The sequence below is a fragment of the Martes martes genome (assembly GCF_963455335.1).
Source record: "Martes martes genome assembly, chromosome: 7".
NCBI classification, from domain to species: Eukaryota; Metazoa; Chordata; class Mammalia; order Carnivora; family Mustelidae; genus Martes; species Martes martes.
The window spans coordinates 81,003,770-81,030,828 of NC_137894.1; the positions used below are offsets into that span (position 1 = coordinate 81,003,770).

Below are 27,059 nucleotides of genomic sequence, written 5' to 3' on the forward strand. Positions count from 1 at the left end.
AAGGAAATCTCTAGAACAGGTTTCTTTCTAAATTGTGGCACTCTCACATTGATCTCAAGTGTTTTTCTTTTCCTTGTCCCTTCTCCCTGAAACATACGTGAACCTTATTGCACATGGCCTTGCTTCAGAGTTGAGGATATCTACTGCAGTGGCAAAAAGTATATGCAGCCATATTTTGGCTATAAAGTCATATTTAATTTTTCATGGAGCTCAGAGTATTTGTGTTGGCCAGAAGCAGTAGGCTTCCCATACTTTGCCATACTTTATTTTATTCAACCATATACCTATAGCCGAAAAAGGACAATACGAGAAAGAGTGAACAGCCTGTGAGGAAACTTACCATTGTTTTCTTTCTGTCATATTTGGCTAAAACTTCCCTGTTTTTTATGCCTCTAGTCAGATGAAATGGTTCACCATTTTGGAGTCAAACATTTTTTTTAGTCAAAATTCTTATCTTTATACTTCATACTCTGATCTGTCTGTCCCCATCTCCTTCATATCCAGTTTCTTTTAATCTGCTTTTTCCTCTGAGCTTTAAAAAGAAGACCCCTTTTTGCCACTAAGAAAAAGAGAGCCCAGAGTCACTCCTGAACATCCGCGATGACTTGGGCTGCACTTTGTTCTCCTAGGGACATGTTTAGTTGCCCTTTGGTGCCAGAGGCCATGTTTTAAACCCCTTAAGTCACTATCAGTCCAGTGTACTGAACAGGCATGATGCATGGTTCCTAAACGAGTGAATGAATGATACCACACTTCACAATTTTGGGTGGTTTAACCTCTTTCATCCAAATTACATTCTAACTGAGTCTGTACCATCATGAGCTTGTGTTAAATATTCTTTTTTTTATTTTTTAAAAGATTGTATTTATTTATTTGACAGAGAGAGATCACAAGTAAGCAGAGGCAGGCAGAGAGAGAGGAGGAAGCAGGCTCCTCGCTGAGCAGAAAGCCCGATGCAGGGCTCGATCCCAGGACCCTGGGATCATGACCCGAGCCGAAGGCAGAGGCTTTAGCGCACTGAGCCACCCAGGCGCCCTGAGCTTGTGTTAAATATTCTTAACATTAAGCTTAGGGCTCTGCGTACAGCTATTGCTCAAGGAGTCATCAGTGACAGTGAAATATATTGTATATTTTGGAGCTCTGTCATGGAGAAGCCAACATTTGGCACGTAGTATTTCAAATTCATGTCCTAATTAGTGAACTCTAGGAATTGATTTTCACCCTGAAGACTAGCCATTGACTCAACAGATTGGTTATTAGGATTCCTCTCCACTGGACCTGCTGTGGTTGGAATGCCTTCTAACATTCCAGAGGTGGGAACTCTTTGGAAGACCACCCATGTTCTTGAAATACCTAACTGGAAGCCTTCCCCTTCAGAGAGTGCTGTTGATCCAGTTTGACAGATATCCATGATTTCTGCAAATCTGTTGAACATCTTCCATGTGACCTGAGTTGGAGATGAATGTGAAACTTGAATTTCTTTAAAATTGCTTATAATTTGGTAGCAGAGTGTAGAAATAGAGCAGGATACAGGTGATAAATTCTGTAGTAGAAACACATGTAAGAGCAGGGAGAAGGGAGTCTGTAACTCCATGTAAAGCAACAGAGAAGGCTTCCTGAAAGCAATGGCCCTGAGTTGGGATTCAGCCATACCAGCACTTGTTGGGTTTTGGATGATGGTCGTGAGTGAAAAATGCCCCTGATGTGCCTGACATATTCATTTTTCAAGCAGAGTCACATTGTAAGAAATAAGCTTTTAAAAATCAAAGATTTGGGAAGCATTTGACTCCTCAGTACAGTACTCGGTCCTCCTTGATGTTCTCTGGTTTGTGTGATAGCTGAGAAATAGCCGAGTCCAACCCTTACTCTATTAATGGATTTAGATATATGCACATAAGGCTAATATATTTTATGCTGCCAATTTTTTTTATGGTTTCATAAATAGTGCTATCACTAACATTTTTAAAAAGTGAAGAAAAGAGCTCATATGTGCTGGTAGAAATTCAGTATATTTTATAGAACACTGCTACTCCTGATATAGCCTACGGGATGTGACTTTTCATAAAAACCTAATGAATTTCTAGATTTGTCAGCTGTTTCCAAACAGATGCACTCTGCTAATCTAACGGAAACATTTTGAGCCCAGATCCCAAATATCAATAGCTTTTAGTATTGCAAATTAGTTTGTCTATTGGGTAAATTGGGCTGTGTGGTTCTTGATAAAAAGTAGCAAGTAATTTTGTATGGATGTTTTATGTTTAACTGCCTTGCCAGGGTTTGATGCTCATATTTTTCCTTGCAGAGTTTTAAGTTGAATGTAGACAGTCACTGTGCTCTCAAGGAAGCTGTGGAGGAGGAAGGACACCAACTTCTCGAGCTTATTGCATCTCACAAAGCAGGTAAATCCTCCTGAAATATTGCAAGCCTTTATGTCTCCAGACTATTAAGAATGAAGAAGCATTGCTGTAAATTACTGCATATATTCACTTCCTTATGTATTATTAATATTTACATTATCAGATTGACCTTCAAGATTTATAAATGTTTCATATACTGCATACAATGCTGTGATACTTATACGATGAAATACTGCCTCCAAATGGTCTGTTCATTTTATTTTGGGCTTGCTGTTCGCCCGAGTTTCAACTGAAATCACATTCCTGAAAACTTCACATTGACATGCTTTCTGATGTAGGTGCCCTGGAAATAACATTAAGATAATGAATGAGAATTGTGCAAATAGTTATAATGCATATGCATTAGGGTACTTATAGATATCATTACCGATATAAGGCAGGCGGATGAGATACATCCGATTATTTCCCTGCCAGTTCGCACACGTGAACATTTTGCATGTTTTTTTGCTGGTCATTGCATTAGCAGAGTTTTGGCCTTAAACCAACTCTTGCCCAGTATTAATGTATTTATGAGGAACAGATTATAAATAAAAAATAGTTTTGTCATTTGGTTATACTTATCCTGGTAGTAAAAGACCATAAGACAGGGTGAATTATAATCTGGCTCTTGCTTTGAGTTTACCACAGCTAAATAAGGAAAGAGCAGCATTAATCGGACATGCTAAGGGAAAGGACTGCTGTCTTAATTCTGGCCCATTTACCATATTCCTCATCGAATTCACTTCGCCTGTTTCTGTGCATCTTTCTGATCACTGTGAAGTCTCCACACGGATACACGCAGGGCCTTTTCTTTGGAATGTGAAGCTTTGGTGTCAGTAATTTTTATACTTGGTCATTTTTGTTCAACATGCATTTTTTTAAGTCAATACACAGAAGCTAAGTTGATTCCCACCCAAGCATCTCTGTGGTGATCCCATTTTTGTGTCCTTATGCCTTATGTGAAGGCAAAATCCCCCAGCCCCTCTCCTGGGGCACAAATGCTTATATGGCAGGTGATGATAATGGTTGTTTAAAATTAGCCTTACTGTTTGAAATATTCATCTAACTTACTGGCTAAAAGACAATCCTGGGTAAAAAATGCAGTCAAGCCTGTAACTTGTGCTTTCCCCTCCTTTTGGAGAAGGGCTGAAGGACATGCTGCGGATGATTGCAAGCCAGTGGAAGGAGCTGCAGAGGCAAATCAAACGACAACACAGCTGGATTCTCAGGGCTCTGGATACCATCAAAGCTGAGATTCTGGCTACTGATGTGTCTGTGGAGGGCGAGGAAGGGACTGGAAGCCCCAAGGTAAGTGGCTTGAAGTTTGCCTGATTTCCTCTCATTTCTGCCTTCTTTTGAACTAGGCACCACTGAAGTTTTCTCTCCACCCCGAAGGCTTTTTGTTTCTACTGGGTAAACTTTGTCTATCTATTTCTATATCCATCCATCTATCTATCTTTCTCTATATCTACTTGGATATGTAGATATACAGAGACAAAAGATAAACAAAATGAAATGGCTTAGTTTAAAACAATTTAAAAAAAAAAGCCTACAACTTTCAAGTTTTCCAGGAGAGGTCTTTTTGTCAAAAGTGGCAGAGTAGGAGGGGGGCAGTACTTTAGGGGTAGGAGAAAGGGGGACATAAAACATTTAGTAAACAAAACATAAAGCATCTTTAACATGAATAATCAGAATGGTTTTAAATTGTTTTGTTGCAACTATAAATCACTATAATCAGTGCAATCACTCAGCTCTGACATCCATTAGCCGCTTGGTTACAGCAAATTAACAAAGAAGAGAGAAAGTGATTCATTATCTCATTCCTGTTAATGACTATCAGATGCATTGCCTAATTAGGGGATGGTCATTGTAGTGGGAAGAAGGTCATATGCTTTGCTACAAATCTTTTTGCTCTGAGTGTAAGTTCTCCATAATGGTGCATGCACCGAATACAACAAGTACTTTAAAAAAGAGTATTGACATGTTTTGGTTATCTATTTTAGATTTACAAAATAACCCATAAAGCATATGCAATTAAACTTTAAACGAGGCACCTTTTCATACAATGCACTGCTGTTCCAAAGGTATCTTTGGACTCAGGATGTGGAAAATAATTTTATTAATTTGATATTTTCATGTAATCTCTCTTTCTTTTGTATTTATCCTTTTTGTGAAAGTGCATGTCGAAAACCAGTCTCATAATAGACTTAGCGTTGAAACATATTGCAACGTGGGGGGAAACAGATTTAAGAGTTCAGGGTTTCTATTCCTGGCATGGACAAAGTAATTAAACCATCATCAAGTCATATTTATTCAGCATCCATGTGGACTGGCATTGTGCGAAATGTATACAGAGCAAGTTAAACAAACCCTTTACCTTCTTAGACTCACATTCTTCAGGAGAAACCCCACCCATCCTGCAATGGTGAGACCATGCAGCCAGGGAAAAGCTCAGAAGATTTATAGCTTTGGAACCTCAAACAACAACCTTTAACTTATTTGTTGGAAACAGAGAATGGAACGATGAGCTCAGTTCCACTTAAAGAAGGCTCCTCGGAGAAGGTCACATTTCAGGAAATACTCGGAGGAAGGAAGACCAGGGGCTTGGCACATGAGCATACATTCTAGAAAGTGACGTGACGAAAGGATCAAAGCTGGAACTAATAATATGGAAGGGAGAATGTATTCAGCAGATTTCTCAGGGCAGAAGTAGAGCCCTCTCTAGGAGCAGGCTGCAGGGAGAAGTTGGTGGGGCTAAGAATGCTTTGGCCAGGTTGCAGGGCAGTGATGATGAGAAAAGATGCAACTCAAAAGTCTGTTGTGTTCTATTTATTTATCAAAGCATACTGATTGCTTCCTTTTAAAAAGCTATCCTGTATTGGATGCATTCTGTGTGCCAGTTGTGATTCTCAGCACTTCTGTGGATTCTTTCGTTTAATTCTCACAACAAACCTCTCTGGTAGTCGCATGTTATCCTCAGTGGAGACAAAGGAGGCACAGAGAAGTTAAGTAACTTGCCAAAGGTCACACAGGTCCTAAATAGCAGAACTCACATTTGAATTTAGCCCTTTGGCCGCAGAGCCTGTGTGGATCGCCACCGAGAGGACTGCCTCTCACTGGCCCTGCTCAGGGCCAGATACACTGGTGATGAACGATTAAGTCTCAGGACCTGCCTCATGGAGCTTTATAAATGGTGATGTGCTGCGCAAGAAAAGGCAGCAGCCAGAGCTTGTGCTGGGAGAAGTGATTTAAATCAGGATGTCAAGGAGGGCTTCTCTGAGGAGGCATTCCGTGAGCAGGCCACTGCAGTTGGAGAGATAGAGAAAGAGGAGGGTGTGAAGGAAGCTGGGTGGCCTATGGTCACAAAGGGAGGGTTTTGTAGTGAGGAGGGAAATGACATCATTGATTGGCTGCATAAAAAGCTGTTCCTGGCCGTGGTTTGGACCATGGGTGGGTGGAGTCAAGTTAAAGGCTGAAGAGGTGCCAAAGAGGAACTGCAGAGATGGGGCAGTCACCTAAATTAAAAAAAGACTGAGGGTAAAACTGAGTATCTGTCTTCACCAGAACCAATTTGAGTTTGATACTTTGAAATCAGCTCATTTTGGGGGGGTGTATATTGAGAAGGGAGTAAAGAAGTAACCGCATGAAGAGAAAGTATTATCCAAGGAGAGGCAGTGTTTGCATTTCTCAGAGAGAGGAGCACCTGCTCTAGCCCAGCTTTGAGAGGTCAGAACCTCCTTGCTGGGGCCCCAGAATCTGCATTCTGCAAGCTCCCAGAGAAGCATTGTTGTATAGGCTCTAAGAGGCCCTTTTCCTGCGGGGGCTACAGGATTCTCCACAACCAGGATCCCCACAGAGCGTGAAAGAAAGTCTTATAACAGCAAACAATTGATATCAAACAAATGTTTAAAACAGGGACAGGCTAATTAAATCATGCTTCATCTTATCCTAACGAAAGGTTAGGATAAAGCCATTTAAAATAGTATTTTAGAGGAGATAAAGCCATTTAAAATAGTATTTTAGAGGAGAATTTTAAAACATTGGTAAAGTCCTCTAATATGCAATTAGATATTTTTAGATACCTCTGAATTTTCCAAATCTCTACCATGAGTAGAAATTTTAATCAGAAAAATACAGAATATATATAAAATACAAGAATTAAGAAGTGATTTAAATGGTAAAATGGGTGACAATGACCTGTGGGGACTTGAGATATAAATTTAAATTAGGTCAGGAGGAAGGATAAATACGTCTGGTTCTTAATAATTTGGGTGCCTCGCTTCTAAAGAAACAATGACAAAAACCTCTCTGTTTGAGTCATCCCAAAGTCCCAGTGTCTTCCTACTCAGAGTCCCATCAGTTTACAGAGACTAACCTAAGTGTTCTTCGTGAATACTATCTCTGTGTCAAGCATTCTGTGTCACATGTGTGCAGAGTCGTACCCCTACAAACAGCTCCTGGAGAGGTTTCTATAGGTTTTGGCAGCTATGGAAGCTGAGGGAGGTACGGAGAGTTTGACTCTGACCTGGCAGAGCCAGCAAAACCCTAGGCCTTCTACCTCTCAACTAGCTTTCTCTCCCCAGTCTGGGCTGAATTTTCTCTGGACAAATGAACTCCTCTGTAGTCAAGGGTGAAGGTGAAATCCATTTAAGACAAAGGTAATATATTTCTAATTTAAGCCTAGGAAACTATGGAGAAATTGGTATGATTATTCTTTCTATCTGTTTAATATCCATGACCTGCCTGCTTTCATCTGTGGGGCAAACACAGAGAGTTATCAGGGGAGGCTCAGACTCTGGCTGACGTCAGACTGCCTGAGTTCCACTCGGGGCACTCGCTAGCTGTGTGTCCTTGGGAGAACGACGTCACTTCTCTGTGTCTCAGCTTCCTCATTTGTAAAATGGAGACCCTGATAATATCCCCCTCAAATGGGCTGTGGTACAGATTAAAGAGTTGACATATCTACAGGGCTTACAACAGTGCCTGGCATGGGGAAAATCCTAGATAAGGGTAAATGGACAAATTTTCATTTCTGGGGGTGGAGACAGTAAACCAATAATTATAATAGAATCTGATAGATACTGTACATTAGATAGGTATGCAGCACTCTTGAGTACACAGGGAAGGAAATAATGAACCCTGTTTGGGGGTATCAAAAGAAAGATTTACAGGGGAGTTGATGTTTTAAATGAGGGGTGGGAAGGATTTTTGCCAGCATGAAAATAATGGAAAGGGAAGATTTACAGGGGAGCTGATGTTTTAAATGAGGGGTGGAAAGGATTTTTGTCAGCGTGAAACATGTGCAGAGACCTCAAGGTGTGAAACGTGTGGTGTGGCTGGAACATGTGATCTTATTGTGGATGAGAATTAGGCTGGCCTGCCACTGCACCAAGGCTCACAATGTGACCAAAAAATAAAATAAAATAAAATAACCCTTAATGATCAGTGATTTGGGCAGTAATGCTTCATATATTTGTAATCGACATTGTTCAAACCACTGAGAGAGCCCTATACAGACTTTATATCTACGACGGACTTACTGTTTAAAAAGAAACTTTTCTTGCCATATTGCATGAAATAAAGCAAGCCTAAATAGGTTACCCTGAAGTTGTCCAAGACTAAAAGCTTGCATTCGACTTGTTATCTCTCATGTCAGTTCTCTTTCCATGATGTGACCTTGTATAGGTCACGTATACATTGTGCCATGAAGTGCATCTCCAAGCAGAGCAGTTATGATCATCTATTTCATCTTAGACCTAAAAGAGAACTGAAATTAAAACATAATAAAAAAATAACTCCAGAATTCATCTTAAGTTTACTTCAGAAGCTACTGGGAACTTGAGAAGCATAATAGAAAATCTAAAGAATATATCTAGGGGGTATTTTTCTTTTTTACCTTGTTTGAGAGACTGCAGAAAAGGACTTGGTCTTAGAAATCTTGTAAAGGAGGATAGGAGGAAATTCAAAGACTCTGGGAAACTTCTCCCCCAGGACTCGGCAGCATACCTTATTTGTTGTATTTCATTTTTTAAAAAAGTGTTTTCCCAGGACTGTGCGATCTTTTATACATGGAAATAGAGAACAGAATTCACCAGTTCTAGAAATAGAGCTTTAGCACTCACTTCCAAGAATTGAAAATATGCTTGTAATTATGTATTTTATTTTAAGATAGATTGGTTAAAGTTTATCAGCTAAAACTAGGCTTTCAGCATGTTAAATTTTTGAATGGTGTGTAGCTGGAGGGATTTCAAAACACTGAACACCCAAAACCTAAGAAAGACTGCATTCTTTTTTTTTTTTTTTTGACCTTTCCAGGCAAAACCCCAAAATCCTGAAAGCAAGAAAGCATTCTTAAACTTTGCACATTGCCTCCTTTAAGATGTTCTTATTCTCTGTTTCTTTACTTGTCACCTCTTCAGCCATCGTAATAGCTGTCTTAGAATCAAGGCCAGGATGTCCCTAACACAATGTCTCAAACTTTGCATCATGGTAATCAGACAGTGGTTCCTTTGTCCTCTTTAAAGAAACAGATGAGTTTCAAGGGGCACCTGGGTGGCTCAGTCGGTTAAGCATCCGACTCCTGATTCCGGCTGGGCTTGTGATTTCAGCCTCCTCAGACTGAGCTCCGTGTCTATTCCATGCTCAGCAGGGAATCTGTTTGAGATTCTCTCCCTCCCCACCCCCACCCCTAAGCTTGTTCTCTCTCTCTGTCAAATAAATAAATAAATCTTAAAAAACAAAACAAAACAAAACAAAAAAAAAACAAAACAGAAGAAGAAGAAGAAGAAAAGTTTCCAGCACAAGGAATATTTGAAGATTTTATTGCAAATTCAGAAAACTTTACAGCTACCAGAAGGGTGACCTACCCTGGGTTCCATCAAACATCTTCATTTCCTTAGTGAAAGGAGATAGAGGGTGAGGTGCTTTGAACCCCAGGGTTGTGCTTATTTATCTGCCTTCTTTGAGGTTCTTAGATTGACATCTTAGATTGTCATCCCTTTGGAAATGGATATAAGACTATGAAGGTCATCAGTGTTATCTGTTCAACAATAGCACTTAGAGCAAGCTTAAGAACATTTCTTAAATATGTTTGCTCAGCCCTACAAATGACAGTTTTAGATAGTGGCTAAGAAGGGGCATATGCATGGCCTCTGACTTAGTTAGGTCGCAGACTACCTGGACTTTATTCAGATGTCTAGGGAGGGCAGTCCAATATTAACACACTTTTTGTGTGTTTATCAGACAACTTAGTATTAACCTAGTATTATGTTAATAAATTATGGGTAACTTTTTGGGGGTGTCTGGGGGTGGCTCAATTGGTTAAGCGTCTGCCCTGGGCTTGGGTCATGAGCCCACATCTAGCTCTCTGCTCAGTGGGGAGCCTGCTTCTCCCTCTCCCTCTGCTGCTCCCTCCACCGCCCCCACCCTTGTGCTCTCTCTCTCTCTCAAATAAATAAACAAAATCTTAAAAAAAATTAATTATGGGTAACTTTCCTTAGCCGAAGCGGGGAGAAAGAAACTGATTTGGAGAGTACCTTTGTATGCTATTTTTCTCTGTGTTCTATAGTGCCTCTTGGGTAATATTGCAGCTGGATATTATTATCCTGGAAAGGAATTTGATCCTGATGCTTCCAAAGCACTGTCTTTGTATTCTTTCCTTTTCTGGCTCAAAAGCTTATGTAGGCAACATATTCTTTAAGATCTTCAGAAAAGACATAGAAGTAATGAATGGGAATTGCATTTAGGTGTTGCTAGTCCCATATACACGGATGGACACATTCATAGAGAATTACTTGAGATACTTTCCTATCTTCCTCATGCAGAAAGGAGCACAGCTCTATGCGTCAAAAGGAACCAGAAATGATATAGTAAGATGAAATTGTGCCTAAAGTGGTAGAGAGAAAGACAATAGGCAAAGGCCTGGCCATTATTTATTGAGTGCTGACAGAATGCTCTGCCCAGTGCTGGGCCAGACAGGAGGGAAGACATGCTCCGTGGTCTTATCATCTCAGTGTTAGCACACAGTGTAACATCTTGTCTAATGTAAATTGGGCTATCTCAGATCTAGAATAATAGATCACCCAAGATTCAGATCATCTTAATTAGGATGTTGGCAGATTGAAATGGAATGTGGTTCTTGATGCAAGCAAATGAGTAGTAAATGCATTACCAATTCCCCCTCTTTCATGCGGAATTCTTCCTAAAAGCCAGTATCTGCTCCAGTTCCTTTTCTGCTGAACTATATAAACACAGTCCTGATATGCAGTACCTAGGGAGCGCCCTTTCTTCTGCAGTGGATTCTTCAGTAGTGCTTTTTTTGTTATCAGAAGGGCAACTTTTCTTCAAAAGTGTTTTTGAAAGACAGAAACAAAAGTGAGTTACTTCTTTGAAGATCAGTTGTAGGTACTAAATTTATGATAGAATCGAATAAGAGATAGTTCCTCTAATCTCCTTGAGGCACTTAAATTTGCATATTATCAGATGTATGGTGGATCCAAGATGAGGAATTTTTTTAAATGGTCTGCCACTCTAATGAGGTGACTGAAAATGATTTGAGATGACAAAAATATATAGCAGGTCAAAGGACAGCTAATGGGCATCCCTATTAAGGTCTATATGACATGTAAGACCAGAGCTTATCTTAATTTTTCACACTATATTTCCATTGCTGGTGGTGGCCTCAAGACCTAAGTGTTTGCCTCGGCAAAAATCGGGAGTGAAATTCTTTGGTGTCTCTAATCAACACAGAGAAATATCATTGATATGAGGAAGTAGTCTATTTTTTTTTTCCCTATTTAGTCAAAGAGTGCCTAATCTCAGAATCTATGATACCTAGAGTTGTGAAGATGCATGATGTTGTATACAAAGTTACATTCAATGGAAAGCAGCCCTCTTTTACTGGCAGAATTCACATTTCATAACTCAGCCTGATGTATTTTAAAGATAATATATAATAAATACATTAAGAAGGACTTGGAGGTAAACATTAAAAAAAAAAACACAAGTATTTAAGAACAAAACGGAAAGCAAGATACAGAATTGCTTCCAAAAACACTTTGAAATTAATAAGTAAATTCTTTGAAAGTGTGAAACAATTACCTCAGTGTGTGATTTACCCTTTTTCCCAGAATGTGTTGTTTCTGGCAGGGGAGCAGTCTGAGCGAGGAGAGCCCTGCTAACGGGATTACCCTGCTCAGCTCTCGTGTTTATTGAGTCACCTAGGACTTCTTATAAAACAGCAGCTTTCAAATGTACACAGACCTGCCCTCCACACCCCGAATCCTTCAAATGTTTGCTTAATTGTTCTCACACCCAGAGTATCTCTCCCATCCAGCGAGGTCAGAAATCACTGAGAGCCGCATTCCGCTTTTTCCTTCTCCTTGGAAATCAACTGGAGCGTACAGTTCCATGTGGTGCCGATGCTAACAGAGAGGGAGAGCTTTTCTCAGTGTAAGGAACACAGTGCTCTTTGCCACCAGGACTCACAGAACATTCCCAGTCTCACCTCCCACTGCGCCTAAATGAGGGTTAATGTTTCTCAGGAAACGTTAACTAGATTGGAGGTCCTGCTGGGTTGGAGCCTAGGGAGCCATCTCACTGCAGCTTCCAGGCCATTTTTGCACTGGGTTGGGGCAGTGGCTTCCGTCTTTGTAGGTAGTTGGGCTGCAGAGGCCAATACTTGTTCCATATTGCCCCCTGCAGGGCGAAGCCATGCCCTGGATCTTGCTTGCTGCATGAGTAATGGGAGAGGGAAAAAGGAAAGCCTAAAGCAAGAGACCAGGACAAAAGAAAAGAGATGGGGGGGAAACAGAAAAGGAACAGAAGGAGAAAGATAAGGAAGTATGTGTCCAGTGAAATATAGTAGAAGCTAACTGTGCAAGTCTGTTGCTTGGACGTTTATGCTCGTATGTCTCGGTCTCTCTCTCTCATTCTGTCCTTTTTCTAGCCTGGAAATCAAAGTCAGATAAATCTTTCTTTTGACATCTTGCATGTTATTGTATAGCCATCGTGTGTGTGTGTGTGTGTGTGTGTGTGTGTGTGTGTGTAACAGACCCTGTTAATGGGGTTAGCACCTAGAGTGGGCTTTCTATGCTCTAGGTTTGTGTCAAGCCTTTTACCGGGATGGCCTCATTCATACTTCCCAATAGTATTAGCATTTGTAACTCCTATAATCATTTTCCCTTTACTAATGGGAGAACTTAGGCTCCAAACATATATAAGATACTCAGGCTTACTCATTCTTTTTAAAAACCTAACACGACCGGGTAAAGGCCATTTGACTCTACCTACTCAGTGAAGATTCATGCCACTGCTTCGTTTCATAAATCTTCTACTTAACTCACCATCTCCTAAATGTGTTTCCCTTTTCTTTTCTTCTTTTTGTCCAGGGAATGTTCTATTCTCTATATCTATGCTGTTCTTATCCATCCTTAAATCAATAAATATTGAATATGTAACTACACTGTGATGTCATAACTCTGGACAAGTCACTGTACCTCTCCTTGCTCCCTGCCCATCGGTGGAGACAGACTTGCACATGTGTCATTCTAAATTAAGGCAGACTGTGTGATAAGTCCTGTAATAAGGCACTTAGAGACAGGGAGTTTGGGGGAGGGGACATTAGTTCAATCTGATGGGGTCTGGGAAGGCGCCCCCCAGTCCTAAGAGAAAATGGATTTTGTGAAGCCCTCTAATATTCTGATAAATTGTTAGTAGGAAGATATTAGAGGGAGAGCATTCCAGGCAGGGGAATTAACATGATCAAAAGTATGGAAAAGGGAATATCTGAGGAACATCTAGAGAGTGGTGAACGGTGAATAGTCTGGCTCTTTCAAGCATAAGGTGTCTATTGTGTTTATGGGAAGGAATGAAGATGACTATAGTGGGCAATAAAGTCTGATAAGTTTTGAGCTATATATATAATGGAGAACTTTGAATATCAGCTGCAGACTTTGTATTTTACTAGTGTGCCGTGAGTGTTTTTAATGATTGGATTTAGCCATAGAAAACAGATGGCAAAAGTAGGATGAGAGAGGAAGGACCGAATTAGGAATCTAGTACAATAACTAGAGGCAGCTGAAGTAAAGCAGTGGCTGTGATAATATAAAGAAAAAATAGAAGTGATATTATAGAAAAAGAAATATTAGGATTTGGTATCTGGAGAATGGGGGGCTACTGAGGGAAGAGTTAATGGTGACTCAAAGGAATTGAGCATGAGCAATTAGGAGAATCATGTTAGCATTTATGGAGGTTGGCACATTTTAATAAGGAGCAGTTTTGAAAGCTAAGTATAATGATCTTGGTATCCAATTAATAAGAATATCTGGGCATATAACTTGGGTACAGGTATTTTTGTAACCTCTGCAGGTGGTTCCAAAGTGCAAAAAAGTTTGACAACAATGATTTAGAAATAGAAGCCTGAAAATCATCTGTGTGGTTATGTGCAATATTCAGTCAAAAATGCAAGCCTGAAGCTTAGAGTAGGGGGTCAATGCTGAGGATATAACTTTGGCAGTCAAAATAGAAATAATAGCTGTAGCCTTGAAAGTTGATAGTGACAGGAGAAGACTATTTTATGAGAATAAGGGAGAAATATGATAGAACCTTGAGGAATGTCTGGAGTAACTGAGAGCAAGGGTGCCGTATTAAAACTGGGGATTGAGTGGAAATCTACATGCTCGACAGTGAAACTTCCAGAATGCTGACAGCCAGGGGAGAGTAAGGATGTAGGTCTAAGGGACTTTTCATGGAATAAGGGTGACACTGTCATGTTTATAGGCCTATGGATAGAACTAGTTAAAAAGGGACAGTTGAAGAAGGTAGTTTGAAGAAAGACAAGAAAGAAGGTGAATTGGGGCGCCTGGGTGGCTCGGTGGGTTAAAGCTTCTGCCTTCGGCTCGGGTCATGATCCCAGGGTCTTGGGATGGAGCCCTGCATAGGGCTCTCTGCTCAACAGGAAGTCGGCTTCCCTTCCTCTCTCTCTGCCTGCCTCTCTGCCTACTTGTGAACTCTGTCTGTCAAATAAATAAATAAAATCTTAAAAAAAAAAAAGGTGAATTGACACGATGATTTAGATGAGGGAGAAGAAGTGAATCAGTAGGGCTGTGAGTTTCAGGAAGGGAGGGTGTATCTTCTGAGATAGGAGAGAAAGAAGGAATGTTGGGTGGTAAGCAGGAGTAAGGAGGGGAGGAAGTCGAAGGATTTAGAATGAAGGAAAATTCAGTGTGATTAGTCAGTGAGATAATTACTTGACTAGAGGGAGGGTTTAGGGTGAGGAGGGACTGGAGAACAAGATTGGGATTCAAATCCCACTGTTCCAATAGAGATTCCCTATAATTTTCCAGTCCTAAGTGATTGCTATCCCCTCTAAACTGTATTGTATTTACTATTTGTAGCACACGTTTGGTGATTAATCACATGCAGCCTTGTGACACCATTTCCATTGTTGTCTTGAACTTCCATTTTTATCTTTTATAGTTAACTTTTAAGATGATTACACTCCATGACTATAAACTCCTCAGGGTCACATTTGCATCCTAAATTTCTTTGTTGTATGCACTTTAAACATTATTTGGGCTAAAAAATACTTTATTCTTAATCGGTCGATATAAAATATTCTTACTAAAGCTAAGGACAGAATTACATTTTATTTTCTCATCTTTCATGATACTTTATCTTAGCTGTATAAATAATGGCACAATTCTATCTTATCACCTTCTCCCTTGTTTTCCACAATTCTCTCCTGTTTCCTTTGCCTCTTGCTTTTCATTATGAATAAAACAATCTTTAAAAGAGCCATTTCACCTATTTCTCCTAAAGTAACTAGTAATTTATGCCATAAGAAAGAGAACAACATGATTTTATAATTTTTGTACTTTCTTGATTCAGGTCTAGCTGGTTAACTGTTTTAATAGGTTGTTAGATTTTTAAGAAAAATCTATTTAAACAGACTTGCTAAGAGAATATGCCCTGAGCTGCTTCTTTGAAAAGGACTCAAAGTGTCTAATGTAACTTACCAGCTGACCAGCACACTGGTTGATGAAATTTGTAGTCTTTGCTCTAAAGCTCTCTAACAAGATTAGGTGAGATTGAACCTGCGAAGGTAAAGGTCTTTAAATTGACATGAACTGAAAGAGCAGAACTGGATCATACCACTATTTGAATCGCTAACAAAGTCTAATCTCTGACATATTATATTTGGTGCACTGTAATCTGTGTACATACACATGCTTCTAGTAAATGATGAATGAGGTTTAGCTAACATAATATTGTTTATACTCTTTTGGACCTTTGGAGGAAATATAGGGTTGAGGAGCTCTGCTCTGTAAAATGACCTGGATCACTTCTCTGGAACAGTCTCCATAAAACACACAGTCATGCATTTTTCCAAACCAGCTTGGTCAAATTTATTTTCCTACTGTCATTCATTTGATGCCTCTTCTGGCTTTCATTAGATAGATGGGGGAAATACTGAATTTCACTGGATAGTTCCATCTGGCTCAAACCAGTTAAATAATTTCTGATGGGAATTGTTGGTCCAGTTGTGGAACTAAGAAAGAAATTAATATATATGAACGTCAGTACTTACTTGAACCTTCTAAAGTTCATCCATAATTTGAGGGCTATGCATTTTGAATTATGAGGAACTTTGAAAAACTCCTCTTTGTCTCAGCTCTTTTTTCTTTTTCAGGCCCTCATGCCCAAAGCTTTTCTTTCTTTCCTAGCTGAAAGTAAGCGAATAACCACATGATGTAAACTCATGATTCCACAGCTAAGGAGGCTCAGTAGTATCCGTGATATCGACTATTGTAGGATACCAACCGCTTAACGTGTTGGAATTTTTCCCGTTATTTAAGACTGTGGACATTGTAGAACCTGACCTGTTGTATACTTCACCAGTGCTTTACACTCACTCCCCCACTTTTGACTGTTTCTCCACTTCACAAACTTTTATAAGAGTTACATATTTATTTATAAAATGGCAACTTTCTGGGCCCACTACCATTATCATTAATGAAGTTCTCATGTCATGATGTTTTTTCCTCTCAAGTAAATTAGAATAATATGATTTAATGGAAAACAAAATGTATTTTTAAAAATTATCCTTAAATAGTGTTACTATTAACTTTCGTTGTGTTTTAGAACTAAATAAAACCATCTCATTCCGTGATTAGTGAGAACTTTGTAACTAACTTCAGTAACTATTACTATTAATCAGTAATTGCAAATTTCCCCACCCCTTTTTTTGGTTGAAGGCTAAGAGTTATTAATGGTATAACCTAGGACAAAGAGAACAGAGATGTGAACAAAGGTATCATAAAGGTAAAATTGATGCTCTGAGTGGTTTTCTTCCTTTGTAATTACTTTTGTGTTTTCTCCAATTGTATCATAGTTTTCAGTTGTATTTCTGCTCCAGACCTTTGACAAATAGCATCTTCTGTCGTTATCTGCAGATTCTTTTTAGTGGCAGTTGTACACAAAAAGCTTAATGACTCTTCCCTTTTGGCTAATATACAAAAGAGGAATCGGGTAACAGAGTTTGAAGATAGGATCTCTTTGGAAATCCTGCATTTTAAGCAGATGTTGTCTCATAGTAGCTTCTTTCAATGAATGCCTTAAAATAGAAACTCTTGTTGTGCATACTTTTCTTAGGCAATCGATAGTTCTTTTTCTTCCCATAAGTGATAAAATTGGATATTGGGAAGTATAGGCACACTTTTCCTAGGAGGGAAATGGGTTGGGGATGAGGCACTATTGACAAAATCATCAACAGCAGCATCAAACAATGCTTATTAGGCTTCATTTGCAGGTGGGTGGGCTGCCTAAGCAACAGCCATTGCCTACCCCCTCTTCCTGTACTGTGTGGTTCAGGGAAATGGACCGTATCCCCCAGCCTAGGCAGTGACTTGCAATCTGTCTGACAACCAAGAGGGCTCCCCTTCCAAGTTACTGCTTGGTTTAGGCACAACCAACTGATGCCTTGTGACCAGTGAGATATGAAGAAAAGTCTCTGCAGGGCTTTCGGAAAAGTTTTGTTTGTTTGTTTGTTTGTTTGTTTTTTACATTTCTTGTAGAAAGAGACAAATAAGGAAAAGGATTCCCTTTCAAACTCTGGATGCTTCCACAAGGACATGAGGCTGAGCTGCTGTAGCCGTTTTGTCAAATCATGAATAGAACTAGGTTGACGTCAAGGCTGATATGCCAAAGATGACAGAGGAGAAAGATGGTTGTGTTTTTTTTTTTTTTTTAATATCATTGAATAGCTGAATTAACCAACCCTAGAGCCATCCTACTTTCAGCATTTTTGACAATTTCCTTCTTTGTTTAGGCTGCTTCTGTTAGCAGAGTTGGAATTTTCTGTTCCTGGGGACACACAAATCTTAAGCAACAAATTCAGTGTTTTAATGAAGTTTTACCAGCTGCTGATTATTCTACACGTTGACTCTTTCTCTACCTGTTACTGTTCAAAGTACTTTAATTCTTTTTTTCCTCACTGCTAAACTATCATCTCTTTTTCTTCTTAACTCATTGCTACACTGGTGTCTTTGACCACAGGTACTTTTAGTGAAACTATCCTCATCAGTGTTCACTCATGACCTCTTGGTTACCAAGTCAGTTTCTGAGTCTCAGGTTCCGTCTGTAAGTAAAACATGTGATCTTGATTGGTGCTTTCGTTAAAAAAGTATTAGCCAATTTTTTTATTTCAAACTAAATCTTACTCATAACCCCAACATATAAAACAACGCAAAATATAAAATTAAGATAAAATAAAAGATGCTTTTAACACACACACACACACGCACACACAGAGAAAACCAAAGTGGAATTTCTTAGTTGACTCAGAACCCAAAGGCTTTTCACCCTGCTTTTTGCAATCGGAGTCTTCTCTAGCCCTCCCTGCCCTGACCTCTGCAGAAGTCAGAGTTCACACAGGACACAGTTCTAAAACTAGATTCCCAGTTGACCTTGTGGCTGTCTCTCTTGCTTCTTTTCCATTTGCACTGTAATTCTCCCAATTAGAATGCTCCGGTGGTTTTCCGTGGCCTACCTATCAAATTCCCTCCTTCCTAACTTTGTTCCTTTGAGTCTCCTTTGTTTTCATTTGGTGCAGCCACATGTCTTTTCTCTCTGCTCTTCTCATTCTGCTCCTCAGATCTCTGCCCATCTGCACCTATTCCGTCCTTTTCTTTCCCACCAAGGACCCATTTGAATCAGAGTAACTGTCAGTTTCCTGAATGTGCCTATACCACTTCTACCTTAGTTGTGGCACTTCGCACATTCTATCTTTGAATCTTGTATTAAAGAGAATCCTTGGGCACCTGGGTGGCTCGGTCAGTTAAGCATCTGCGTTTGGCCCAGGTCATGATCCCAGGGTCCCAGGATCGAGTCCTCCATCGCACTCCCTGCTCTGCAGGAAGTCTGCTTCTCCCTCTGCCTGCCCCTTCCTCTGCTTGTGCAAATAAATAAAAAAAAAAAGAAAAGAAAAAGATATTCCTCAAGGTATATGCTCTAAGGGGGAACTATTTCTTGTTCATTGTTCTAAACACTGTGGTGCTCAGCACATGTCCCTCAAAGACTACTCTCAAAAAATGCTGGTTCCTGATAAAAAATTTACAACAGAAATCAAAATCCTTATATTGTGAGGATTCTTTTTTTTTTTTTTTTAAAGATTTTACTTATTTATTTGACAGGCAGAGATCACAAGTAAGTGGAGAGGCAGGCAGAGAGAGAGAGGAGGAAGCAGGCTCTCTGCGGAGGAAAGAGTCTGATGCGGGGCTCGATCCCAGGACCCTGGGATCATGACCCGAGCCGAAGGCAGAGGCTTTAACCCACTGAGCCACCCAGGTGCCCCTATTGTGAGGATTCTTTAGGTTATTTATTTCTGTTAGTTCTTTAAATATTTCTGTTTAGGGCACCTGGGTGGCTCAGTTGGTTTGGCAACTGCCTTCGGCTCAGGTCATGATCCTGGAGTTCTGGGAGCGAGTCCCACATCAGGCTCCCAGCTCCAAGGGGAGTCTGCTTCTCCCTCTGACCTTCTCCCCTTTCATGCTCTCTCTCACTCTCTCTCTCTCAAATAAATAAAAAAAATAAAATAAAATAAAAAATAAATATTTCTGTTTAAATATTTGTTAGTTCTTTAAATATCAGTTTTGTAAACTGATCTATACTCTGAAGTTACATAGATTCAATTGATTTAATTGATATGATGGAATCTAGGCCAGTTATATAAAACTTAGGTGAAGTATCTTTTTAATGTAAAATGTTTTATAGCTTTGCATTTATAGCTTTGCATTTCACAATTAAAAAAAAAAAGAAAAAGAAAGCAGCCTACCATACCCATACTTGGAAATTTGCCTTTTTTGACACTTTAAGCAGGGTTATTTATGAGTTAGTTAGCTCACAGACATCCTAGGCATACAAGTTGTGAGTTAATGAAAAGTGTGGCAGCTGTACAATACTATAATTTTGAAACACTTAATTTTAATTTAAGTAATTGTTATTGAACTCTCAGGAAGGATAATCAAATGTGTGATTTTGATATAGTATATCTTTTTTTTGTTGTTTATTTTCCTGTTTCCCATAACGACTATAAGATTGTCATATCTTAATAAAGTGCGCTTGACAATCCCATTAAGTTTAATAAAAGTTACAAAAGTTGTTGAAGGAAAGTATGTACCACTGTATAACTGTTTAGTTTCTACTATTTTATTTTAGCTGCTTAGTTCTTCACAATTTTTTTTTAAAGATTTTATTTATTTATTTGACAGACAGAGATCACAAGCAGGCAGAGAGGCAGGCAGAGAGAGAGGAGAAAGCAGGATCTCCACAGAATAGAGAGCCCGACGCGGGGCCCAATCCCAGGACCCTGGGATCATGACCTGAGCTGAAGGCAGAGACTTCAACCCACTGAGCCACCCAGGCGCCCCAGTTCTTCATAATTTTATTAATTGGTATGATTTAGTAAAGGATTATCAAGAGAATCCTTTTCTGTACCTGCAAAGAAAGAATGACACATAACGAATGTATTGTCAGAGTTGAATGGTTGACTAATGAAGTCATCTGTGGTTGCTAAGAAGATCAGAGATAGTTCATATGTAAACTCCTATAGCTGTTGCCAGGGTAGGCATCTGACTCCCTGTTCTCATGCTTGGTGAGTGTTGGGCAGTAGCCATGGTCTGCGCCAAAGTAAGGAGCTTTGAGTGGGATGTGAAATGAACGAGAATCACAGCATCCGGGGAGAAGGTGGGCATGAGAACCCAAAACACAGCTGGACATGAGGACTGAGCCCACACCTGGAGGGGATGGATATGAAAAGAAAAATGGGAAGTTGAATCTAGAAAGAGCCATTTTGAGGCTACTGTACTCAGTTCCATATGCTTTACAACACAGGGACCTTGGGTGGTCACAAAGGTGGTAGCAGTAGAAGCTGTTAAGGCGCCAGAAAAACCAGGATAGGCCATGTCTTCCATACAGCATCCTGTGATGCCTGGGGTTCCTCCTCAGTGCAAAAATACTTGCCTTGTAGACCCCACAGATTCAGGGTGTGATGTCTTCATACTTTTGAACTCTGGCATTACACCCTAAGGTGACTAGCTTCTGAAATATAAAAGATACAGGATCTGAACTCTCTAATTATGATTTTAATTTTGTTATTGTTATTGAAAATAATTATTATATCTTGTCAAGGGTCTTTGAGGTTAAGATTTTATCTAGAGATCTACAGTAAATTGCTTCTATGACTTGTGTTCAGTATTTATTCTTGGTAGATCTGGTATTCATAGGGCAGCGTTTGAAACATGCCAGCTGGCTGGTGATTTAACACGGACTTGGCTGCTGATCCCTTTCTACTTTGCACATTCCCCCATTCCTTGCCCATTAATTCTGTAAGACTCAGTTTAAATCAGGAAAGGAAAATGGGCTGCTTAAAATGAATATTGTCAGGGAAAGGATCTGGCTCTTAAGGCCTTACCCATTGGAGGCTCAGTAAATTTCTTTCTGAAAGTATTTGATGCTTGCTGCTTAACTTCCTGCAGTAACTCTGTGGGGTCAGTCCCTAGGGATGAGAGACCTATGGAGAAGACTCCAAAGAGGGGAAGATAAGGAAGCTTTTTTCCAAGTAGCTTTACCTATTTCAGCATATATGGCCAGGTCTTTAAACTCCCAGCTCATAAAGCAGTATTTCCTAGTGTTTTCTGTATCTTGGTGTCCTAATGAGTATAGAGTGCTAAGTGGGCTCCACTGTCTATCTGCGTCTGGGTGCCCCAACTGTGTTCATCATCACCTGCTCACAGAAGCCTGGAAACCCTGGGGGATTAGTGTTTGGCAGAGTTAGTAAATTGGTTGGTTTGTGCAAAATTTGGGGAGAAGAGAATAGAGTGGGGAAGTGAGTAAATAGTGGCAACGTGAGTAAAAGTCGTGGTGAAGATACAGAGGGATGACCTCTTATCTAATTGTATTGTGATTTTGAATAAAAAGATCTTTGTTAGGTGCAGGCTGAGCATAGTTGTGTTCGGTGCTAGTGGGAATCTATTTGTCTAGTGCGATTCAAAAGTGAGTGTGGGTTTACGAGTCCAGGGCCCCACAGAATTGTGGAGAGCGGTGGAAGATACTTGTTGTATTAGGTGGCTATAAATGATGACCAAGCATGGGACTAATAGGACAGATGAAAATAGGCTGTTCAAGAAAAATAGTCTCCTTTTCATAAAACACATGACAGTTCTGCCCCCTGCATCTGCCATGATATAATGACCCTATTAACACAAAAGAAATGAAAAATAAGGAGTCAGCATGGCTGTTACCTAAGCCCATCATAACATTTTAAATTGCTTAAAGTTGCAATCTCCTCAAAAGAAATTACAGCTGTTGAGTGGCCCTTTTGGCTACTTGGCAAGCTCTGTAATTCAAACGGTTTAGGAATTAATTCTTTGGGAATTTTGTCTCAGCTTTTCTATGTAAAAGGGTCACAGCATTTTATATATTACAGAAAAATATGAGATGATTAAGGCCAGAAAAATCAGGCAGGGGAAAAAGAAGAAAACATACCTCTTTCCCTGTTTCATAAAACTATGGTAGAGTACTAAGTAAGACAAACAACCTCATAATTAGAAAGAAAATTATGAGAAGTTATTTTTATTCTAAAAATCACATTAATGGCTTTGTCTGCAGCACAGTTATTACCAATTGCCATTAACTTGTTGACACAAACAAGCTTAAAATTTACTTCATATTCTGTAGTCCTAATAATTTTTTGAAAAAGTGTGGCATTCAAATGATGTAATTAAAACAAGTAGAATAATAAACATATATTTATGAAGGGCTGTATATGTATTTGTTTTAAGTTGAACAGATAATTTCTAGTGGTTTTGTGAGTCATACAGTGAATAATTAATATAAATTTAAATCCAAATATTAACATTTCAATTTCCAGTTTGGTGAACATAAACAAATTATTATAAGTTTGTTTTCAATTCCTGCAAAGCATATTAAAATTAACTTTTCCTCCATTTAAGTAATGTGTATAACTAAACTTCCTTCCTACTGTGAAGCGGTTTCATTTATTGCTATTTGTAAACTGCCTAGGATAGATGCAGAGTGGATTGGGCTCGAAACTCCTTGAACAGTTTCTTTTGAAATAACACTACATACGTTAAGCTCAATTACACATCCAAACAGCCACAGCTCACTTTTGGTAATTTATTCATTGATTTAACATAGTACCCAGAAGAGCCATGCCTGCTGTCATTTTTGTAATATATTATGTTTTAAATATACTCATGCTCACCCATGCACACCATTAAGGTGTGCATAAACCTGTGTTTTTCTCTCTTGACAGCTATAAATGTTTGTTATTATTACACAAAACATATGTTCGTGTTGTTTTTGTCTAAATTATTCTATCTGGGGCTATAAAGTTTTAATGTTATTAGTTGCCCTTAGAATTTTAATGTTTCACTGCTGTAACCTTCTTAGGATTTCTGTGCAATTAAATAGAAACTATTTCACTGCAGCCTGGAAGAACAATATATTTTATACAAATAAAAAAAAAAAACCTTCTTGCTCCATTTTCTTTCAGTGTAGTAAAAATGTTTGCTTGACAGTTTTTCTTTTTGGGCTATGGAAGCCTCACCTGTGGTCATACCTGAGCACCAGCTGCATGGGGAACATTGTTCTTCCTGTGGCTTCTGGATGCTTCCATCCACTGGAAAGACATGAGTCAAGCTCCATTTCATCCATTTCAGCCAAAAGGAGGATATTTTACCAGCCCTTCAGGGGTCATTCTGGATGCCATTTAGTTCACTGCACTTGGGCCTGGCTTTGGTCTAATATGTCCAGAGACCAGTAGGGACTAAATGGCAAGCCCATTATAATGCCAAATATATGTCTGATTTGGTTTGTTTTCCCAGCTTCAGTCAAGGATGATTGATCAAGAATGCTTTTATTTGCACATCAGTGGAACACTAGCATTTGGTTGAGCCATAGGGGTGCTTTCCTCTTAGGTCTCTTCTCTCTATACCCACTCACTTGGTCTAGGCCTTGTTGTTCCAGCCAGACAGGGCTGAGATGAATTTTGAGATTTGATTTCCCACAGATAGAATCAGGGAGCTGCAAAATAGTTTGCATTTTACAGATGAGGTTCTAAGGGTGTCCTGCCTTGTTTGCCTATAACCCTGTGGTGACTGTGGGCAGTGCCCACCCTACCCTGAGTCTTTGAGTTGTCCAGCCACAATGCTGAGGCTGAGTAGTGTCACTGACTTTGAATTGACTCCCAGCTTCAGTTTTACCTCTGGTTACTGATCACCCCATTTCCATCCTCATCTTCCTAAAATACATGTTGGATCACATCCAACTTCAGATCAAAAGCCTTGCCACAATAAATCTGAACTCCATAATGAGGTATTCAGAGTTTTCCTTGATCCAGCACCAAATCACTTCTCTGGGGTCGTTGGCCCTCAGTCCTGTCACACAGCCCATACCTCTCAGTCCCGCTTCTCTGATACCACACTCATCCACAGGTCCAAGCCTGTTCCCTTGGGCTGGGTGCTCATCTCTGCTCTCTATCCATCCTTACTGAATTTCTTCAGGGTCCTTCTCAAATCGTACTTCACCCATTAGGGTCATCCTAATTCTCCCTCAGTCAGAATTAATCACATCTGTTATATTCCTTCAGCATGTTGCTCTGTGGGAAGCAACACCTATTTCTCATGTATTTCATTCTGTCTTACTGTCCACTAGATCATAAACTCCATGAGGACAAGAACTAGATTTCTTTCCTCTTTGTTTTTGTACCAATACTTACATACTACTTAGTAGATACTGTTTTATTGGTGAGTGAGTGAATGATATTTCTTCTTTTTCTCTTTTCTTTTCTTTTTTCTTTTCTAACCTTGAAAGGATTGGGAATCACTGAACCTTTAGGCTGATATCAGCTGAAGTTTTATTCAGTCTCCTGGCTTTGTTCAGACCTTATGGCCATGTATATGGACCTAAAGCGATATAGACCTAAAGTCTGACAGACTTCTAGAAAAGGAGATGATATGACTCCTCAGAGCAACACATTATATTAGTGGAAAAATCCTATAATCAATTTCTTTTGCTTACATCTGAAAGTGCCATCAAATGCTCAGTTCATCTTTGTCCTTTGAGGAATGGAAGGCTATTTGGTCTTCATTCTTTGAATAATCTCCTACTGCAATAAAACTCACTGTGAAAGTCAGAGAAATAAAACAAATGAACTTTGTTACTAGGGGTATCTCATATATCAGTACCGCTTAACCTCTGTTTGCATCCCAGTTTCACTTGTAAGGAAATGAGCTATTTATTCACCATTATTTGGAATTATATATTTTTTTAGATTATGAGATTGAGTTGCCACAAAAGTCAGAATAATTGTCTATCAACCTGATTTGTTCTTAATTAAAATATAAAGTTTCAGAGCAGTGTAAGTTTAACTTTGTCCTTAAACAGTGCTCTAAAATAAGATACATTATGAAATGAGAATTTCTCAATGTTTTCAGGAACTGAGCCTACTAGGATGTTATTTTAACAGAAAATTGGGTTAGTGTCCCTTTTCTTTCTTCTCTGGCCCTACCCCCAGTTAATGGCAGTCTCCAAGAAAGGGAAAACAGGAAATGAAGTTCTTAAAGGATTTGTGGAAGTCTTTTCTGTTAAAATCATCCTTTTGGACGTCTTTTTGTCTCCCATATTTTCCAGTTTAACACCATATGCAAAGTCCAGTTGGAAAGAGACTTAGAAAGCCACATTTAACTTCTTTTTTAAGCATTCATTCCCCACCACCCTTTTTCGTTAAGAGTGGTCTCAAATGGTGGAGATGAAGGTGCTTAATAGCAGCAGTCACTACACATGACCAGTAAACCTCCTCTATACCATTTTAATTACTTTTAGGCTCTTAACAATTATATCAGGGCAAAGGGTGGGAGGAGTTGATGTGGAGGGGGAGCAGCTTTCTCTTTTAGAAACAGAAAAACTTGTAATGGAAAATTGCAACATTTGTCCAAGAATGGGGATGACTGAGAGTGGTAAGTCAAGGTGCTTGGTTATACAATAATCTCCCATCGAGTGCTCATTACTGCTAAATAATTGTGTTACAAGAAGGTGTCTCAGTTAGGAAAGGGTCAAGGAGGTCAGTTATCTGGTGGTAATGACCATAGCGGTCATTAGAGGGTATTAATGCTATTAAGAATACAACTTTAACTTTTTATTGAAGTTTTTATTTAAATGATATTAACTTCAATTCAACTTTTAATTGAGGTGCAACCATCCAAATTCTACAGCTGGGCACCAAGAAGTAATGAACATAAAATTACATGTTCTTCTGATAGGTTGATGGTTCTTTATTAGAATTTCAAGGGCCTCCACAGAGCTGTTATTAGACACAAACTGCTCTGAAGTCTTCTATTAGAATTAGGGTTGGGTGAATGATTCCCGGAAAGAATTTCACCGTGGACCACTGCAAGGGAAAAAAAGGAGGGAATAATAAAAGGAAGTTTTTTTTGTTTTTTGCTTTTTTATTTTCAATTTGAAAGGGTTCGTTTATATAGCTAGGTTTGGGTACATATACCAGACCCTTAAAACACAGTATATGTCTCCCTTATTTCCTCTTTTCCTTTTTTCCTTTCAGTTTTCTCCCTTGGTGTCCAAATAAATGAGGGGAAAATAGAAAAAGTTTCCCCCAAAAAAGGGTTTTTTGTTTTTTTTTTTTGCTTCCTTTCTAAATTGTAAGGAAGCTCATCTCTCTTGATAATTACACACATCTGTGTGTTACTTTTTTTTTTTTTTTACAGTGGCAGTACCCGTGAGAAGTCAGAATATAATAAACATTTTATTAAAATATGTAAGTTGAGCCACACAAAGGGGAGAATTGATGCCAGATTTTTGCCATCCATGATTTATAAATAAGTTGTTCTCTAAATAAAAACGTCCAACCACCTGCAGTTCAGATCTCCTGAAGTGGGAGGGATGTGTGGTTTGGGGAGGGAGACTTCTATTGCTCCTTCTCTAGGAACAAACGGGAGATAAAGCAATTTCAAGGTTCGTAATTTTACCTCTTTGAGCCAAGAAGGAAGAAGCTATGGGTAGTGAACAATTTCATAGACAAAATCGTCCATACCTAAAACCCTTTGTTTCATTGTACTATGTGAAGAT

The 27,059-nt window shown here is 39.3% G+C and overlaps 1 protein-coding gene across 1 annotated transcript in view; it reads left to right on the plus strand.

Annotated features, from left to right (window-relative positions):
- Nucleotides 1–27,059, plus strand: part of AKAP6 (A-kinase anchoring protein 6) — a 368,170-nt gene that overhangs the window by 143,377 nt on the left and 197,734 nt on the right. Inside the window, exons 6-7 of the mRNA XM_080809066.1 lie at nucleotides 2,303–2,399; nucleotides 3,541–3,704. Coding sequence (XP_080665192.1) covers nucleotides 2,303–2,399; nucleotides 3,541–3,704 — 261 coding nt within the window. The remainder of the gene's footprint in view (nucleotides 1–2,302; nucleotides 2,400–3,540; nucleotides 3,705–27,059) is intronic.